Source organism: Bombus pascuorum, chromosome 2 (genome assembly GCF_905332965.1).
Source record: "Bombus pascuorum chromosome 2, iyBomPasc1.1, whole genome shotgun sequence".
Taxonomy (NCBI): Eukaryota; Metazoa; Arthropoda; class Insecta; order Hymenoptera; family Apidae; genus Bombus; species Bombus pascuorum.
The window spans coordinates 2,458,793-2,476,631 of NC_083489.1; the positions used below are offsets into that span (position 1 = coordinate 2,458,793).

Below are 17,839 nucleotides of genomic sequence, written 5' to 3' on the forward strand. Positions count from 1 at the left end.
GATAAAAGATATTAAACATAAATATTTCATAATTATATATAGAACGCAAGTAAGTAATAATAGTGTCGTGTAGCCAATTTGACCGTATCATCATCATATTCATCATATATCACCATAATTAAGTATAGTTTTTCTCTATAGTCCTTATCATCAAAAATGGGTTAGAAAAATAAATCTAATTCTTGGCATTAAGTCTGTATGGTTAAACATGTTAATGACGTCAGTATGGTAATCAGTCGTTGTCTGTACATTTTTGAAATATTATTTCCTTTCAGCTTTCCTTTATATTATTTCCTTTCACACATCTGTCAGAATGTTATTCGTTTGACACTATTTCACACAATGCAATTCAATAATGCAAGCAAATTTTTGTGTCGAACATTTGAACATGAAATTATTAATTTCTTTCTGCGAAAATAATTACATAACAATTTGTCAAGAAAGTTCGTCGAGTTTATAATTAACTTCTTATCCAAACTACCTGGAACGGTGGCCAGAATTTTTGAGAAAACTCCAAGTGAGCCGCTAGAGACGTGTTGTTGGCCGCTTTACGTAGAATTTAATTAATGAACTGAAAATGGAAAATCGTGAATGTCAGATAAAAATGTTATTCTCGGTCCGACCCTGCAAACTACGTTCGTTATACCTTTATACTGTGACAAATATTTGGATAAATACGTGATATTAATACAACACATCTAATAGTAATAACAATAATGAAAACAATGATAAAAATATTGTAAACATAAAAACAAAATTAATATTAATAAATAAGAAACGAAAGGTATATTCCACGTGTAAAATTATCAAACAAGAGAAACTTTTTATTACGATTACGATCGAACCTTGAATCGAGTCCTTGCCATGTTTTATCGACTACCAACTGTTCAACAATGATCGAGTCCTTGTCAGATTCAAGATCGATATCGTTCACCGTTACGTGCACGACAAAGCAATAAAAATTCTAACTACATATCCTGTAAGAGTATGTAAATTGATCCTACTTCGACTCTCGTATCATTGTTTTATAATCATTGTATCGGTGTTTTTCAAGTGTTTGATCAAGAATACGGTATGTGATCAAATCCGCATTTTGCATTATCGATAGTGAGAAATCATAGAAACGGTCGGTAAAAGGTTAGAGGAAGCGAGAATACACATATGAATATATGAATATGTACGTGAAAACATACATATATCAGTCTATTGATAGTCTAATTTTTGTGTAGTTGACTAATAATGCTGGAAATATTGCGATTGCGAAGATCGATACGAAGAGCATTAATAGTTTAAAGAAGAAGATATTTCAATTCGTTATTAGATTTGCAACTATTCTTTTATCTTATTACTATGGTTATGGTTTTTGGTATATCAACGATAGTTTCGATATTAATTACTTAATTCATATGACTAATATAAGTCATTCATCAAAAAATAAAAATGTATAAACAAATAATTCATTAATGAGATAAGTAATTGCTAGTGGAAAATTATGTTAAGCTACTTAAAAAATTGTTTTTATGTCTGTATCGAAATAATATTTTTCATGAATTTGAAATAGTTTTCGTACGTACATTATTTACGCGTTTTCAAATGAGAATGACGTAATTAAAGGCGTCAGTAAGATGGGTGTAAAATAACAGGATGTAGACAATAATATCGTAACCTTAGAAATTTGTATAAAGATGTATTAGGGAATACCATACAACTACATGTAATCAATAAAAATAAATTTTTATTTTCTTTGTTTTGAAAATTTCATAAAAAGGTTATGTACTTTCACTCTATATCGAAAGCATGGTCACGTGATCAATACGGATGCGTTCAAATTGAAATACCGCCGATCGCACGGTACAGTAGATAACTTCTAATCTTCATGAAAATTTATTTCGCTAAGTCTAATCTTTCTAACTTTTTGTCGTAGCAATAGTATTTTTTAATAATCTTATTTGATACTTAGCAGACATTGTAAATGATTGTGAAATTACGAAGCGATAAAAGTATCAAATATATTTATTATACTAGAATATTTTTTCTGGGAATTAATGCAAAATTTATTTAGAAACGGTTTCGTAATTTATATATTTATATGTATAATAAATAAGTAACATGATACAATTAATGGAAAAAAGGCAATAAGAAGGTTAAGTTTGATCACTTGAGTGTCGGTAAGTTTGGAATTGTCTAACTCCTGCGCATTCGCATTGCGCAACATGCGACCAGGCACCTCAAGTCAATTGGTAAACTACATTTCAAAGTTTACAAACTTATATAATGCGTATATTCAACATATTATCCTAAATGTACGTAGTAACATTATATAACTATATTTTAACATGTATAATATTATTTACCTCGGTCAGGAACCATATCAATTGTATAAAGAGATTTTATTTTATTATTTTTATTAAAGAGATTTATTGTTTCACTGATGATACACACAGTGCATTTATTATATCTATTAAAAGAACTTTGTTTTGCAAAGAAAGGAGCTTAGTGTGCAACACGTTGCAATACATGTTATAATTCTATACTTAAACATGATGTCTGAATCTTCATATATTATGATAGAATGGGTTTGATATTATCAGTGAAACTTTACGAATTATTACTATTCATAAAGTTTCTATAACCTGTCAAACAGGCTTCGTAATAAAACAAATTAAATTCTATAAAAAATGTATTATTTGTTTATCTATTCCACGTAAAATTATAACATTGTAAGAAAAAAAGTTTGTAACAAACAATTTGTAACTTGATAAATTATTGTGCAAGAGATTCTAGGAAGTATTATATGATTCCGTATCTTTTTATAGCTAAAATATCCAATGGTTGAGCGGAAAGTCCAGCGTGGGTCACTAGCGACACGACAGGAGATACGTCCCTGACAGCGCCTTCCCTCTCAACACTGACGCCAACATTGGTCGACGGTATTGCCAGATTGCAAACCCAGTCGCGGTTTATCAGCCGAGCTGTAACGAAAAAGAGAGCGGAGGTGCATGGTTTTAAGTAATTGCAGTGCCTCCTCCTTAAATCTGATCGTGGTATCCGTCCTTTATCCTTTATTGCAACGTATTCATTTCAATCAAAAAAAAGTACAAAACGAGTTGTATAAAATTACGTATTCAAGTGTCGTCGTCGGATTTCCACTTTACACTTTATCGATTAACTACTCGAGCCCCCTAAGCTAAAGGATCGTGGAATTGAAAAGGGTTAAAACTTGAAACACTGAAACCAGGAAGATGGCGGACAGATTGTACTACCCCAATCCTGAAATCGTGAAAAATGCGCACTGCAGCAGCATGGAACAATACAGAAAGATGCATGAGAAGTAAGTGTTTTCTATTTGAAATAAGAGACGTCTTGTCCAGCTTAGTCGGTACAAGAGGGATGATGACAGATGGCACGGTGTAGTCTTTGACATCTCGCCGATGATGCTTTTCGTTCTCTTTCTGTTAATTTCTTTTTGCGCTTTTACTTTTTCAATGGTAGTTTTTGTAATTACAAATCGGGATCTGTTCCTAAGTTCTAGTGGCACTCCTGTGAAGAGTGTTATTTCTAGGTGGAACGTTGAGGCTGTTGCGAATCAATAATGTTGACCAAGAGACAGCTCGGTCGAAAGTTCCTAATATTTTATTATCTATCATTTATGAATGAAAATATGAAATTTAAGAGTCAGTTGGTGAAAATATTTGTAATTCCAACTGAATAGTATCATTTTCTTCGAACAATAGATTTAATGGTTTCGCTTTAATTATAAATCACTGACAACTTGTTCGGTGAAGCTAATCTCGCATTTATTCGTAGGTAATGGAAGATTTGTTTTACGGTCTATGCAATTAGGTGCAGCGGTGTTAGAATTAGTAGGGGACAATGGAAGAGGGTGAATACTGATGGATGGTAACGTGTGTGTATTAATCGTAAATAAAGTGTCAACGTATTTATTAAGTGCACCCTTTGTATATGCTAGAACTATTATTTGAGAAAAATTGATTTTGCAGCGTAATTTGTATTGGCATCTTCCAGGAACCATACAGATTATATAATTACCAATAGGTATCTGAATATAATAATACCAACTGTTTTGAATAATTGAATCGAATTTTCTAAATGACTGTTTAAGATGCTACTAATAAAAATGCCAATTCATTGAAAATACTAATAAGTTTTACATTTTTATTTATTCGTTTAAATTAAAATATACAGAGTTGCATTATTTTTTTAGCTGTAGTCGTTAAATGTAGCTTAAAGAACGAAGGCAGTATTAAAAATGTTTCAAAGAAGAAGCTGTACAAAGTTTGAAAGAAAATTTGGATATTTAGATATTTCAGATATTTTACGTAGTGATACACGGTAGTTGTGTATTATGGAAATAGAACAATGATATCGATCCGTCTAGCGTCTTTCTATAAGAAACAATTTCTACTCATCTTGACGATTTGTGTCTTCAGTGACCTCGAAAAAACTTCCAACTTAGATGAATCTTTTGTCTGTACACAAAGGAAGTGTTTTTTACTCCAAATCGTATGTAATTACATCTTTATGGAAAAAGGGCTGTCACATTCATCTATAACTAATTCAGTAATAATTAAATCTATAATATCTTTTAACTTAATAAACGTGAAATATTTTCTTATCTTCACTCAAATTCTCTGTTAAACTGTAAAAGCCTACTGAATGAATGGTTCTTTCACAGAGTACTATTGCTATATCAATCGATCATCCTTTCAATAACATTTCATTTTGATAGCACGTAAAGAAATTCGCTTTTTAACTTCCCTATAAAACCTATACAAATTTAAATCTCAATTAAATTCTAATAAATCATTGTATCGCATCTGTGTTATCTATGACTTACTGTAACATCACAAAAACGACAGTGCAGTGAAGCTTACTGTTATCATCATTAACTAATTGTTTAATATTTTTGAAATCATTCTTTAATCTCGCTTTCTCATTTCTCCATCTCTTATTTTATTTTAGTCTTATCATGATCTTTCATTCTTCAGTCTTACAATCATTTAAAATATATTAAAAATTTCAAAACTGATGTTTTCTAATCCTTTGGTTTCTTTCATTATTTAAATCACAATCGAATTTAATCAGACTCTTTGTTACACATTTTATTTTCTCACATGAAAGAACATCGATCAATTATTGTACCAATATCAATCATTTCTTGATTATCAATATATTACAAGAATTATAACGATAAATCATGTGGAATATAACGCAACCGATTCATGAAACAAGCTTGTTTTTGACATACCTTTAACCATATTAAAAGAAATTCTTTCAAGATTGCTCATGGTCTTTTGCGTTTCTAGGTCTGTGAAGAATCCTACAGAATTCTGGAGCGAAATTGCAAAACAGTTTTATTGGGAAACTCCGGCAGTGGATGATAAATTCTTTTCATATAATTTCGACTTGAGCAAGGGAGATATTTTCATAAAATGGATGGAGGGTGCATCAACGAATATCAGCTTCAACCTATTGGACAAAAATGTGAAGAGTGGAAACGGCGACAAGATTGCGTTTTATTGGTAAGGCGTCTCGTTTCTTTTTGTTATTCGTTTATCGGTCAATACATTCGTAGGAATTTTAATTGTTATGAAATCTGCAGTACATTCGATTGATTCGTGTAACTGATGCGCGTGAAAAAAGGAATACACGATATGTCTTTCTGAGAATAAGCAGTGATAAGAGTAATTCATACGTGTACTCTTTTCTGTCTTTTGTTTTTTTTTCTTTATTAAATAGTATCGTCAATATCTACGTACGTTACATCGTATAGATACACATATTTTATTGATAATTTTATAACTATGTATGAAACTCTTAAGTAATTAATATTTCATCGGATCTTTATTTGTTCAATTAAGAAAATATATATGTAATAAAACAAATTACTTTCTATATTCATATTGCAGATGTTCAATATATCATCAAAAACAAGTTAAAAGCAGTCGAAGACTCGTTTGTTCAAAGATTAACATACGTACAACCAAACGAATTATCTCAATTTATTAACAAAAGCCTTGACTTATTATCAGCACGAATTTCATTAACATTTAATTTTGCTTCACATTGTTTTTTACAACACATTATCTGTAATATCGATTTCAAAAGAAACCTCACTTTTCGTATATCGTCACCTAATGATATCCGTGGATTTAGAAAAAAGATTTTTTACCAACCGTTTGTTTATCTTACGTTATACCGTCACATTTTACTTTCAAATGTCTGTTTTTCAAAATCATTGTAAAAATTCTTTCTTTCAAATTCTAATTTTTTAACTACTATGTGTAAAATATCCTACTTTCTTGCTTCTCGTTCACGAGAAATCTGTATGAATATTCAACAAGAACACCATGTACTTAACTACAAAAATGTTTTAACGAGCGTAGAAATTCCACAAACAAAAAATTCACGGGCGTATTTCGTTTTTAAATGAACTTGAAACGAACATCTCGCGAGTATGCACAAAAATCTAAAAGAATCTGCCGTTAGAGGACCAGCGCTCTGGCATAGTAGCTCCTGTGCTTATTATTGAAAGACCATAAAACATTATGCGTGTACGCTTTTACGTTCACCAGGGACTTTCATTCGACACGTAGCGCAACTTGGTATCTCTCTGAACTAAATAGCTTAAATACAATTATTCAAAGCGTCCGTTTGAACGGTGCTGCTTTCAGTGGTTCATTGCTATGCAAAATATACCATCGTTTATACACGCAAGTCATTCAAGTGTTGCATAAGTGATACAATTTCTTTATTTTCATTGTAGTACCTACTATTCGTCGTGTTTGGACGCGATTTGGAAAGTGTCGGGTGAAATTACTGACTCAGCCAAGCATTTCCATAACGTACTCTTCTCTAATTCTTTTTCCAAATATCTTTTTAGTATTCTAACAGGAATATCGTCTATTCTTACAGAAGCAGTACATTGTAAACTAGATCCAGATAAAAATTGTTTGATTTCTAAAAAATATTTCTATTTTGAACTTGATATTAATTTGGTTTTATTCATGATAAAGCAGTTATAACTGAAAAAGGTATCTATATCGGTTAATTTATTTATTGTCTAAAATTAATCAGTTTAAGGTATTTTAATCTTTTCTTATTATAAATTTGTTATTAAAATTACGTTATTGTATACTGTATATCTATCTTGTTGGAGTTATTAAAAGTTCTAACATGATCTAACATAAATTTTAATACAAAAATGTATTATCAATAGAGATTAATAATTTATATGTCATAAAATTAATATTTCATACAAAATGTATATTGCCTCTGAATATATTACTTTGACTAAGACCTCCAAAACGTAAGTTACGTGAACAAAATTTTTTAATTCATTTTTGTTTTGTTTTTATGAATGTCGTATTGTTATACTTTTTAATTTTCGTTTGTATATACAGTTATTTTAATTTTATATTACTAGAAGAAATGTTCAGCAATTTCTATAGCAGACTATACCAGGTGTCGAATATTGAATACTTTTCAACGGGTCGCGATTTTCTACTTTTCTATCGCTATCATTTTAGATAGTGAACTGCAATAGAAAAGTTGGTGGAGAAATCCTATGCTCGTACAATCGATCAGTGAGTCAGACACTCGTTCTCTCTATTCTATCGTTTGTGCCTGTCGTACGATGCTCTGCTATTCGTTCAAAATTTGGCACACTACCAGTTACGATATCCTGATTGGTCGTGTGCACGTGGTACGATCACGTTAGTTCACGTGACTGGATAATGTGCCTCTCTTATGTTTCTCAAAACGTGGCAGCTGCAAAAATCAAAGTTTGCGCGCGTAGTATGATTGTTTACGAATATAATTCGAATAGAGTTACATAACGCAAAGAAGGAATCATAAAATTCTTTATAATTTATGATTGATAACTGTATGTATCATTGAGTAAATGAACCAAAGAAGGAAATTAGAAGGAATATTATGTAAATTATGGAGTATATAATTTAATTGATTATACAAAAGCAAAGTATTTCCATTGCTTATCGTGATTATTGAAATTCTTATTTCTACAAGGCTTTTAGGTATTATGTAATTCCCATTAGACATTTAATTTTGAGATATTTCTTTTTTAGGCTGTAGATATTATTCGTACTTCAGTAGTACACTAACTAGTATTAGTAGATACGGATAAAAGAGAAAATTACTTATTGGATACAGGTAGAAATACTCAGAGATAATCTTGTTCACAGAAAACAATATCTTTAAGACGGAATATAAAACGTATGATATAATATATATGATATAATATATAATACAATATAAATATATAATATAACTATTAATTAGAAATTTAAATCCAGAAAAGGTATACGTGTGAAAGCATGTATGGAATTAAAATAGCGCCAAAAAGTTACCATGAATATAGAAAACGTTGTTTTGAATACGATGTGTATGAAACAAAGCTAAACTGTTCGAAAAAGAGCATATTTTGTCAACGAACTTTAGTCGAGCATGTTATCGGACCACTTAGTAAAAGAATAGCGATTACAATTTTTACATAACTATTACAATTTTCACGTGATCATATTGATATGTAGTATATGGCATGGATCTATTCGTTAATCATATTTTTGATAGACATGGGTATAGATTTGATTCTTATCATTGAACTGTATTATTGTGGATTTCGGCTGTGTAAATACTATGATAAACGAGCAGTCAGGTACAAATGGTATTACACAAAAAAAACCTAATAAAATTGTTGAATTTTACGTGAAATCATAAATATTTATTTGTTGTTTTAAATACAAAGCACTAATTGGGTGAAATTATATTGTTGTTTTCGTAAACAAGCACTAGTTTAGAAAGAAAATTATTTCCTTTGAATGGTTTTAATGTAATATTATGTAATGGAATTAATGTGTATTTATTCAGAGAGCGAGAGAGAGAGAGAGAGAGAGAGGGAGGGAGGGAGGGAGAGAAGTTTCGTTTCTAAAATATAGTAATTAAAGCCTTATAACACATTTAAAATGCAGTTATATGTACTATCATTCTTGTAATCAAATGTTACATGGAACATTTGAAAACGACGTTTAAATTATAAATAGCTACAAAATGTATTTATTCAAATAGAAACTCGTTCCTTATCGTCACGTAAGGTGCATGGAAAAATTCATAAGGTCGTAGCTGCTAAACCAGACATTGTCAAAATTGAATTTAGTTATAAATACCGGGACAAAGTACATATGAAGATATTCTAATTCGTGGAATGTTCGAGAACTATGAAACCTGAACTTTAAACTTCTGTAACACACCTGTGTGAACTGAGAATTAAACCGATTATTAATTTTAAACAATTAGAATGGAGATGTTGCAGATTTAATAATCATTTCTGAACTATTGTTACTTATTAGATGAAGCGTACTAATTTTTTATAATTTATATAATAAATTTGATCACTTATAATAAATACAAAAATAGAGGATTTCTTATCGAAAAATAGTTTTTAGACTTAATGTTATAAAAATGTATACAATGAAATAATGAAATAAGAAAAGGTCTTAAGGAGTTAAATACAACTGAATTTATTCCATTATGCGTATTCCTAAGGTACAGATCAATTAGTGGGTAATTGATTCATTGACATTTGTGTTCCCAATCTTTCATAGACAAGTATATTTCGTCATGAGGATTACTTACAAGCATTCAATTCGGTTCAAAAGTAACAATGAATGACGTTTGTCAGGAATTAATCGAGTGATGTATTTATGTTTTAGGGAGGGCAACGACCCGGATGATTATTCACGTCTGACGTATAGAAAACTATTGGAGGAAGTATGCAGGTTTGCAAATGTCTTAAAATCCAAAGGAGTGACGAAGGGAGATCGTGTTGCGATTTACATGCCTATGATCCTGGAACTGCCTATTGCCATGCTCGCGTGTACCAGAATCGGTGCTGTTCACAGCGTAGTGGTAAAGGAGTTTTCTGTTAATCCCAGAAAAACCATGAGATTTCAAATCGTGGCTTAATAGAACCTTAGACTATCTCATTTTACATAAAGCGGTTTCCTGTTGACTTACAACGTACAATGCTCGTTATTAACTATTTGATTTGTAAATTCGTATCGCTTTGTGTTAGCATTGACATATTATTGCTATTCAGAAAATCAGAAATGGATCATATAGATTACTCAAGCTATAAATATTACGTATGCGTACATACTTTGGATAGGATAAAGAAAATATTTAAAAGGCTAAATTAAGAATTTTTCTGATATCTGTTTATTTTTCTGTTTAATTTCCAGACAGAATTTTTTTTCTCTAACTATAATAATGTCATATAATTTTTTTTTATTATGTAAGAGATGTATGTAAAAATCACATCAACATTGAACGAGCAATGCTAGCAATAATCTACTTTACCTTTCCATTCAAGTTCGAGATAATTAACAGGCGTATCATAATATCACATGTAACGTCATACCATCGACATATAAGACAAAAAACAAGACGAAAAGAAAAATTGCAGTGCAATAATTACTTTCGCTCAACGGATAATACCAATATTTTTTATGGTAAAAATATACGCTTTGTTTACGTGTAGTTATATTTATTAGATATATTTGTTGAAGTTACGTTGAAGGAAAACTGAGATCAATAAAGCTAAAAGGACCATAGATTAAAAATGTCATACATAATACCTTAGTGAATAAGAGTACCAGATCACTTCTATCTTTTAGTGTATAATACATGCTTAGTCATAAAATTTAAAACGTTAAATAAATATAAACGTTGTATTTCAACCATAAAATAATATATAGGCTATTTTATTCTTATGCTAGATCTTGTTTTAAGTCTTGATAAATCTCTATAAATATAAAAAGTATTAATGTCATTGGTATGATAGAAGAAACATGTAACTTTTAATTAATTAAAAACCAAATTAAATGTCTTTAATATCTCATAATATCGGAATAAAAATGGAAAATGCTACAAAACGACTGTTCAATTAGTTTGGAGGGTATTCATCGGACGCGCTGGCGGAGCGCATCATGGATTCAAAAGCGAAAATTCTGATTACGACTGACGGCGTGTGGAGAGGCGAGAAGCTTATATTTTTGAAGAATATCTGCGACGAGGCTCTGAAGAGGGTTAAGAAGTATAACCACGTGGTGGAGTGTTGTATAGTAGTTGCACATTTGAGAAGACTGAATAATCCACACGGTGCCAAGCTACATTCAACAGGTATAGTGGAAAAAAGACTTTTAGTTAATAATTATCGTAGAATTAACGTGGATAGCATAAATCGAGACACAAATGTACCTAACAGATATAAAACAAAAGATGAAAATATAACTAGACAAGGAAAAGAGATAAAACAGAAATAACTTTTTTATTAATCTAAGACTTAAACTTTTGAATTTGTATTGAAGAAAAAACGAATGGAGTGAACGGTACGAGTGATGGAAATGATTTTAACATCCCACAAATTCCATGGGACGATGACCGCGATTGTTGGTGGCATGATGAAGTGGAAGATGCTGAAAACAAATGTTATCCAGTTTGGATGAATGCGGAAGATCCACTTTTTATTTTATACACAAGGTATGTTTCCCAACAAAATAGTGTACGAATAATATAATATAAGAATTATTTATATATCCTATATAATAAATTTATTGATGGATAGATCTATTTACAATGAATTAGACAAGAAACGATGGTTACTTAACGTGAACTAAATACAGTAATGTGCTAGAACTAAATAGTTAATTACACAACTAATATTTTACAACTCGTAACAACTGGGCAACTCAACTCACGACTCCTCACAACTCGACTCTCAACTCACGACTACTCGACTCCTCACACCTCGACTCTCAACTCACGGTTACTCGATTCTTCACACCTCGACTCTCAATTCACGACTACTCAACTCGACTCCTCCGCACTTGACTCCCCGGTAAAATCTGCCAGGCTCTTTTTGGTCTAACGGCACTTAGCCCTTCCCACAATATTGTTCTATGGTTCATCTGATAAAACTGCCAGGCTCTTTTTGACCTAACGGCACCTAGGCACCTAGGCTAGGTCAGATATTTCTTAGGCCGTTTGTCCACGATACTACAATAATATATAATAATTTCTTTCCTATCTTAAATAACTGAAATATTTCTTCCTGCACAGTGGTTCCACGGGGAAACCAAAAGGCGTTCTACATACCACGGCCGGATACTTGATCTATGCAGCCACAACGTTTAAGTATGTGTTTGATTATCATCCTGGTGACGTGTACTGGTGTACAGCTGACGTTGGTTGGATCACTGGTCATACTTACGTCGTGTATGGTCCGTTAGCGAATGGAGCTACTTCTATTATTGTAAGTCTGAAGATATTTTATTTTTTCTTTGATTCAAAATGCCTACTATATAATAATAGGTTTTTTCTTGATAAATTTATAATCTATAGTTTGAAGGGACACCGTTTTATCCAGGAAATGATCGATACTGGGCAGTCATTGATAAGTATAAAGTCACGCAATTTTACACTGCGCCAACTGCAATTAGATCGCTAATGAAGTTTGGAGATGATTTGGTAAAGAAACATAATTTGTCTACTTTAAAGGTAAGTCAAAATAGGAAAAAAGACACTGAGATATCTATAGGAATATATGCAATATAGTTTTTACACTAAGAAGATTGAAATTGTAAAATGATTTATTGTTTCAGGTTTTGGGTTCGGTTGGAGAGCCAATAAATTCTGAAGCATGGCTGTGGTTTTATAATTTTGTGGGTCATGGAAAATGCAGTATATCGGACACGTTTTGGCAAACGGAAACTGGTGGCCACGTGATCACTCCTCTTCCTGGTGCTACTCCAATGAAACCAGGTTCTGCAGTAAGTTGCTATTTTGTACTTCTTATTATCCGTCAAACCAGTGAAATATGTAATTGATCTATTTGATACTTTCTAGACATTCCCATTTTTTGGCGTTTTGCCAGAAATTCTGGACGAAGACGGACGATTAATCGAAGGCGAAGGCGAGGGATATCTAGTTTTTCGCCAACCTTGGCCAGGAATGATGAGGTCTCTCCATGGAAATCACCAACGTTTCCAAAGCACATATTTCGATAAATTTCATGGATATTATTGCACGGGAGATGGTAAGCTTAATAGTTTTTAACTTTACAATGGTAGAAAGATTTTTGGAGCGCAGTGAAGAGTTATTTAGCCAAGGGGTTCCTGTAATTCAGACCAGCATATCTTGCATCTTTTCCAAGTTCCTCTTCGATTCTTAATATTTGATTGTATTTAGCAGTTCTTTCGCTTCTGCAGGGTGCTCCGGCTTTAAATTGTCCAGCAGAGAGTCCTATAGCCAAATCAGCTACAAAGTTGTCTTCAGTTTCTCCTTCGCAAGCTGTCACGATATATCCCCAGTCACTGATCCTCGCTATTTTTGCGCAGTTGATCGCCTCCGTCACGGTTCCAACCTGTGACATTCTGAGCACCATAGCGTTGGCCATTTGCCTTTCAATCGCTTCCTCGATTCTGTCAATGTTCATCGCAGTTAAATCGTCTGCAACGACTTGGATATCTTGATCGGCTAACGTGAGCCAACCCTCCCAGTCGTCGAGGTCGAATGGATCTTCGATCGAGACGAGAGATGAGAATTCTGTTAAGTATTCCAAGTACTGATCTTTCAACGCTTCTGACTCCATATATTCATCAGGATCAGACTCTTCCGTTTTAAATGCCAAATCGTATCCTCCTATCAAAGAAAGATATATTATTATTGTTTTCTAATTATTAAATGTATAAAAAAATTTTTGTTAAATATTGTTAAGTCATAGCTTATCGTATAGCTCAGCTTCTGCAATTATTAATCATTCTTAACCTTCTTTGTAAAAGGCACTGGCTGCCATGTCCAATGCTATCTTAATTCTTCCTTCGTAACCTGCTTCTTTAATAGATTCATCTAACAGCAGTAAAGCTTCCTTATCTTCTTCCAGTTCTAAAGGTGTAAATGCACCATCGTCGCTAACCGGAAGGGGTAATTGGATTTCTTGAGCAGCCGCGATCTTCCGTTCGAGTACTCTGTACACTTCCATACCCATTTTCATAGCATCAGCGAAACTTTCAGCTCCTGATATGTTTATAAATTTAGAAGTATGCACAAACAAGACAAGGAAATTATTATACCTATGGGCAGAATCATAAATTCTTGGCATGGTAACGTGTTATTCGCATGCCTGCCTCCACTGATCATGTTGAAACTAGGAACAGGAATATAAAGTTCTCCATTTTCAGCTAATTCTGCGATATATCTATAAGAGAAAAAATCAAGTGAGAAAGACGCATTGAATTAATTAAAGAATTATTGTATCTCTCCATCTGCTTTGAAATTCATATAGATTGCGTGGTTGATTAAAAATAAACATTTTTTGGCTAATAAAAGCTATACGCTTTGTATCTGTAACGTTAAGCTATAACTGATCATTTTAATGTTCTACTAATTACCTGTAAACTGGAAGTCCTTTCTTCGCGGCGCCAGCCTTACAGCAGGCAATGGAAACACCAAGAATTGCATTTGCACCTAGTTTCGATTTATTCTCGGTTCCGTCTAGACGGTTTAGCAAGCTGTCTATCTCCATTTGTTGGCAAGCCTCCAGCCTCGACTTCAATAGTTGCGGTGCGATTATGTTATTAACTACGTCAACAGCTCTGAATACTGAACGTCCATGGTACATAGCTTCGTTTCCATCCCTTAGTTCTTGCGCTTGATTAGGGTTTGGTACCAAAACAGATGGTACGGAAGATCTCAATAATCCGACGTCTGTGATTATGTCCACTTCCAGAGTCGGATCACCTCTGGAGTTGAAAATTTGACGAGCTTTAACCTTTTGAATAGGCATTCTGTATTTTCTTTGAAATTCGTTTGTAAATGATATTTAATTAAGTGTCTGTCAGGAGATACGGTCCTGAATCGAAGAGGAATTGGAAAAATGTTAATGTGGTTGACGAAGGTACATAATTTGCTGCTATTGAAAATTTTTTAACGACAGTTTTTATAAATTAAACCATGGTTATAGCCATGTTGAATTAAAACAGTCGAAATCCGACACGTGTGTCGTTTCTTAATTGAAACAATATTTTAGTTATATAGCAGAGTTGTAATGCGAAACATTTCGTGTTACTTATTTGTGTGGAATGATAATTTTGATTATAAAATATGCACGAGCAAGTATGTATGTATATATTTCTTGTAATTTCAGGTGCTAGACGTGATGCGGATGGTTATTTTTGGATAACCGGTCGTATCGATGATATGTTAAATGTGTCTGGTCATCTTATGTCTACAGCAGAAGTAGAAGGTGTATTGACTGAACATCCTTCGGTAGCTGAATCTGCTGTAGTTAGTAAGCCACATTCTGTCAAAGGACAATGCCTTCATTGTTTCGTTACGCCCAACGAGGGTGCGAAATTTGACAAAAAGCTTCAAGATGAGCTTAAAAAGAGAGGTAGTTAAGAATATGTAATTTCAATTTGTAATTAATTTATCGTTCTTAAACATATTAATCCGAATGTGTTATCAATAGTGCGCGAACGAATCGGGCCCTTCGCTCAACCAGATGTGATTCAACACGCGCCAGGATTGCCAAAAACACGGTCGGGCAAGATCATGAGACGTATACTTAGAAAAATCGCAGCAGGAGATAGAAACGTCGGTGATATATCAACATTAGCCGATGAAAGCATCGTCGATGTCCTTTTTCAATTAAGACCGCAGGTTTAAACAAATGTCGACGATATAGCGTCATTCAATGGAAACGTAGTAGCTTAGAAATGAATGATAACAACACGCTTCCGATGACCGATAAATAAGTAAGACTTTCGAGTTATTGAATATACTGAAAAGAATACCGCGAGAAGTTAATTTTAGAATGCAGGGGAATATGTAACTTGTCGAAATATAGAGAGAATAACTTTTGTTAATAGAGAAAGATCAGGCTCTGTAGTCATATTTTAAGAATGAAATTTTTATTTTATACGTTAGAATCCCTTTCGTTAATAATTATTATTCACGTCACTATTTATGAATTATTTCATAGACGTTTATTACGCAATAATTGTTACTGCTTTCAGTCGAATATCGCCGGCGCAGTATCTTTAACAGAAGTGCTTGAAAAAAAATATTTCATAAGCTATTTTACTTCACTATTATTTAGAAATGAGAAGTTTATTGAAACGGTTTTATGATCATCTTGAAATATGATTGTACAATATGAAGGTACTAAAATGTTATATGACTAAGGAACAAGATAATCATTAAAAATGTTTCAAAATCTTATCTATCTACGGTTTATCAGAAATCGATAATAAATATATTAATCGTTGCGCATCGATTGACTTCATACTCGGCAATATTTTATGAATATAAGAGAATATCAAAAATTCGAAGGATTTACAACAAATGTTTGTCACTGTTGAAAATTTTTATAATGTGCATTCTAATGGTGTGCATATTTAAACGATTTGTCTACATTAAATATGAAAGTATCAAAGAAATTAATTGTAATTATAATATGTACATTATTGTACATGTATGTATTTGAATGTTAATGCCAGATTATGTTATCATAGTATAATTTTAGGAACCTGTTACGATATATAAATTCCGATCGTTTTTATTTAAAAATGAAGCTGATCGTAAATTTTTGGATCTCATCAAGTCGTATTTTACTTTCGTTTAACTTGTTTATTAAGTTGTTGAGTCTTAGATGACTTGCGATAAGAAAAACGCTCATGAAAATTCTGAGTCTTGTTAGCGTTACGAAGGATACTTATCAACAATTGAAAGTAAGAATGCGGTTACCACATTACTGCAGTCCACCTCGCATGTAAAGAAACGCTGTAAAAATATTCGCATGCCCATTAGCTATAGCGTAAGATGTTTTGCCCGTAACTCTCGATTTTCTTTAGGTATATAAGAAAAAAAAAAAAAAAAGAAGACAAAGATTATAAAAATACATAGAAAGAAATTATTTAATTTTAGCAAACTATTTGTTTTTTACAATGATTTTCCGTTCCTATAAGGAGGAACAGAAGACCTAAGTATACGCACCACCATTAACGCACTTTGCGAAAGGAAGTTGGCATTTTCGGTAATTTTTTAGAAGGCTGGTTTTATAATTGTTATACTATACGTAAGGTGAGTCAAACGAAACGTTGCCTCGTGTCTCCTAATGGGGGCACGTCACATACATATCATTCCTTGCGGAACAAATTAACTATAGGTGTGATAACGATATATATATATATATATATATTACAAAGTATATATGTATACTATATGGAATAATACAAAAGACAACTATATATGTAAATATATCTATGTTGAAGAACATAATTATTATTGATCTGTTAAGTGAAATTGTTGTACTGATTTATTCGGTTCACCTTTTTCTAGTCTCCAATTTCTTCTAACTTTTATCGATCGAGTCATATTTTGCAAGAACCGGCTTTTGCGGTTCCAAAAGCAGCATTTCAAAACTGAATAAGAAACGAACGATTCAATATGTATCCTTTATATATTTTTACATTCATAATCATTTTCTGTTGCATTTATTTTATATGTATTATTAGGTCTTATAAACTGAAACAATAATTCATATTTCATATTTTTTAAACTCTTTATTATTTGAGTTTATTTTATAATTTATCAATTTCGAATGTTCTTGAACGAAATAATTATGTATACGTTTCAAATAAAATAATTTCATTTATTTTCAATATATTAACAAAATATCTAACATATTTGAAAACTATCAAAGCATCGGAGTTTTACGATTATAAGTGAACCAAGAATA

At 32.1% G+C, this 17,839-nt stretch overlaps 2 protein-coding genes across 3 annotated transcripts; one reads left to right on the top strand and one right to left on the bottom strand.

Annotated features, from left to right (window-relative positions):
• The first annotated feature begins 2,904 nt into the window (after nucleotides 1-2,904).
• On the top strand, nucleotides 2,905-17,403 carry LOC132904737 (acetyl-coenzyme A synthetase). Its single transcript, XM_060955459.1, has 11 exons — nucleotides 2,905-3,331; nucleotides 5,328-5,543; nucleotides 9,753-9,948; nucleotides 10,989-11,220; nucleotides 11,409-11,580; nucleotides 12,160-12,352; nucleotides 12,442-12,597; nucleotides 12,702-12,869; nucleotides 12,946-13,135; nucleotides 15,245-15,490; nucleotides 15,569-17,403. The coding sequence occupies exons 1-11, from the start codon at nucleotides 3,243-3,245 to the stop codon at nucleotides 15,763-15,765; spliced, it is 2,055 nt and encodes a 684-aa protein (XP_060811442.1). The 5' UTR covers nucleotides 2,905-3,242; the 3' UTR covers nucleotides 15,766-17,403.
• LOC132904739 (enolase-like) lies at nucleotides 12,672-15,157 on the bottom strand. 2 transcript variants are annotated; one of them, XM_060955463.1, is made up of 4 exons: nucleotides 14,490-15,157; nucleotides 14,172-14,296; nucleotides 13,867-14,073; nucleotides 12,672-13,740 (listed from the first exon to the last, which is right to left on the bottom strand). In XM_060955463.1, the coding sequence occupies exons 1-4, from the start codon at nucleotides 14,882-14,884 to the stop codon at nucleotides 13,196-13,198; spliced, it is 1,272 nt and encodes a 423-aa protein (XP_060811446.1). In that variant the 5' UTR covers nucleotides 14,885-15,157; the 3' UTR covers nucleotides 12,672-13,195. The 2 variants fall into 2 exon arrangements, with proteins under 2 accessions (XP_060811446.1, XP_060811445.1); XM_060955462.1 differs by having other exon boundaries at nucleotides 13,867-14,115; nucleotides 14,490-15,152.
• Nucleotides 17,404-17,839: the final 436 nt, after the last annotated feature.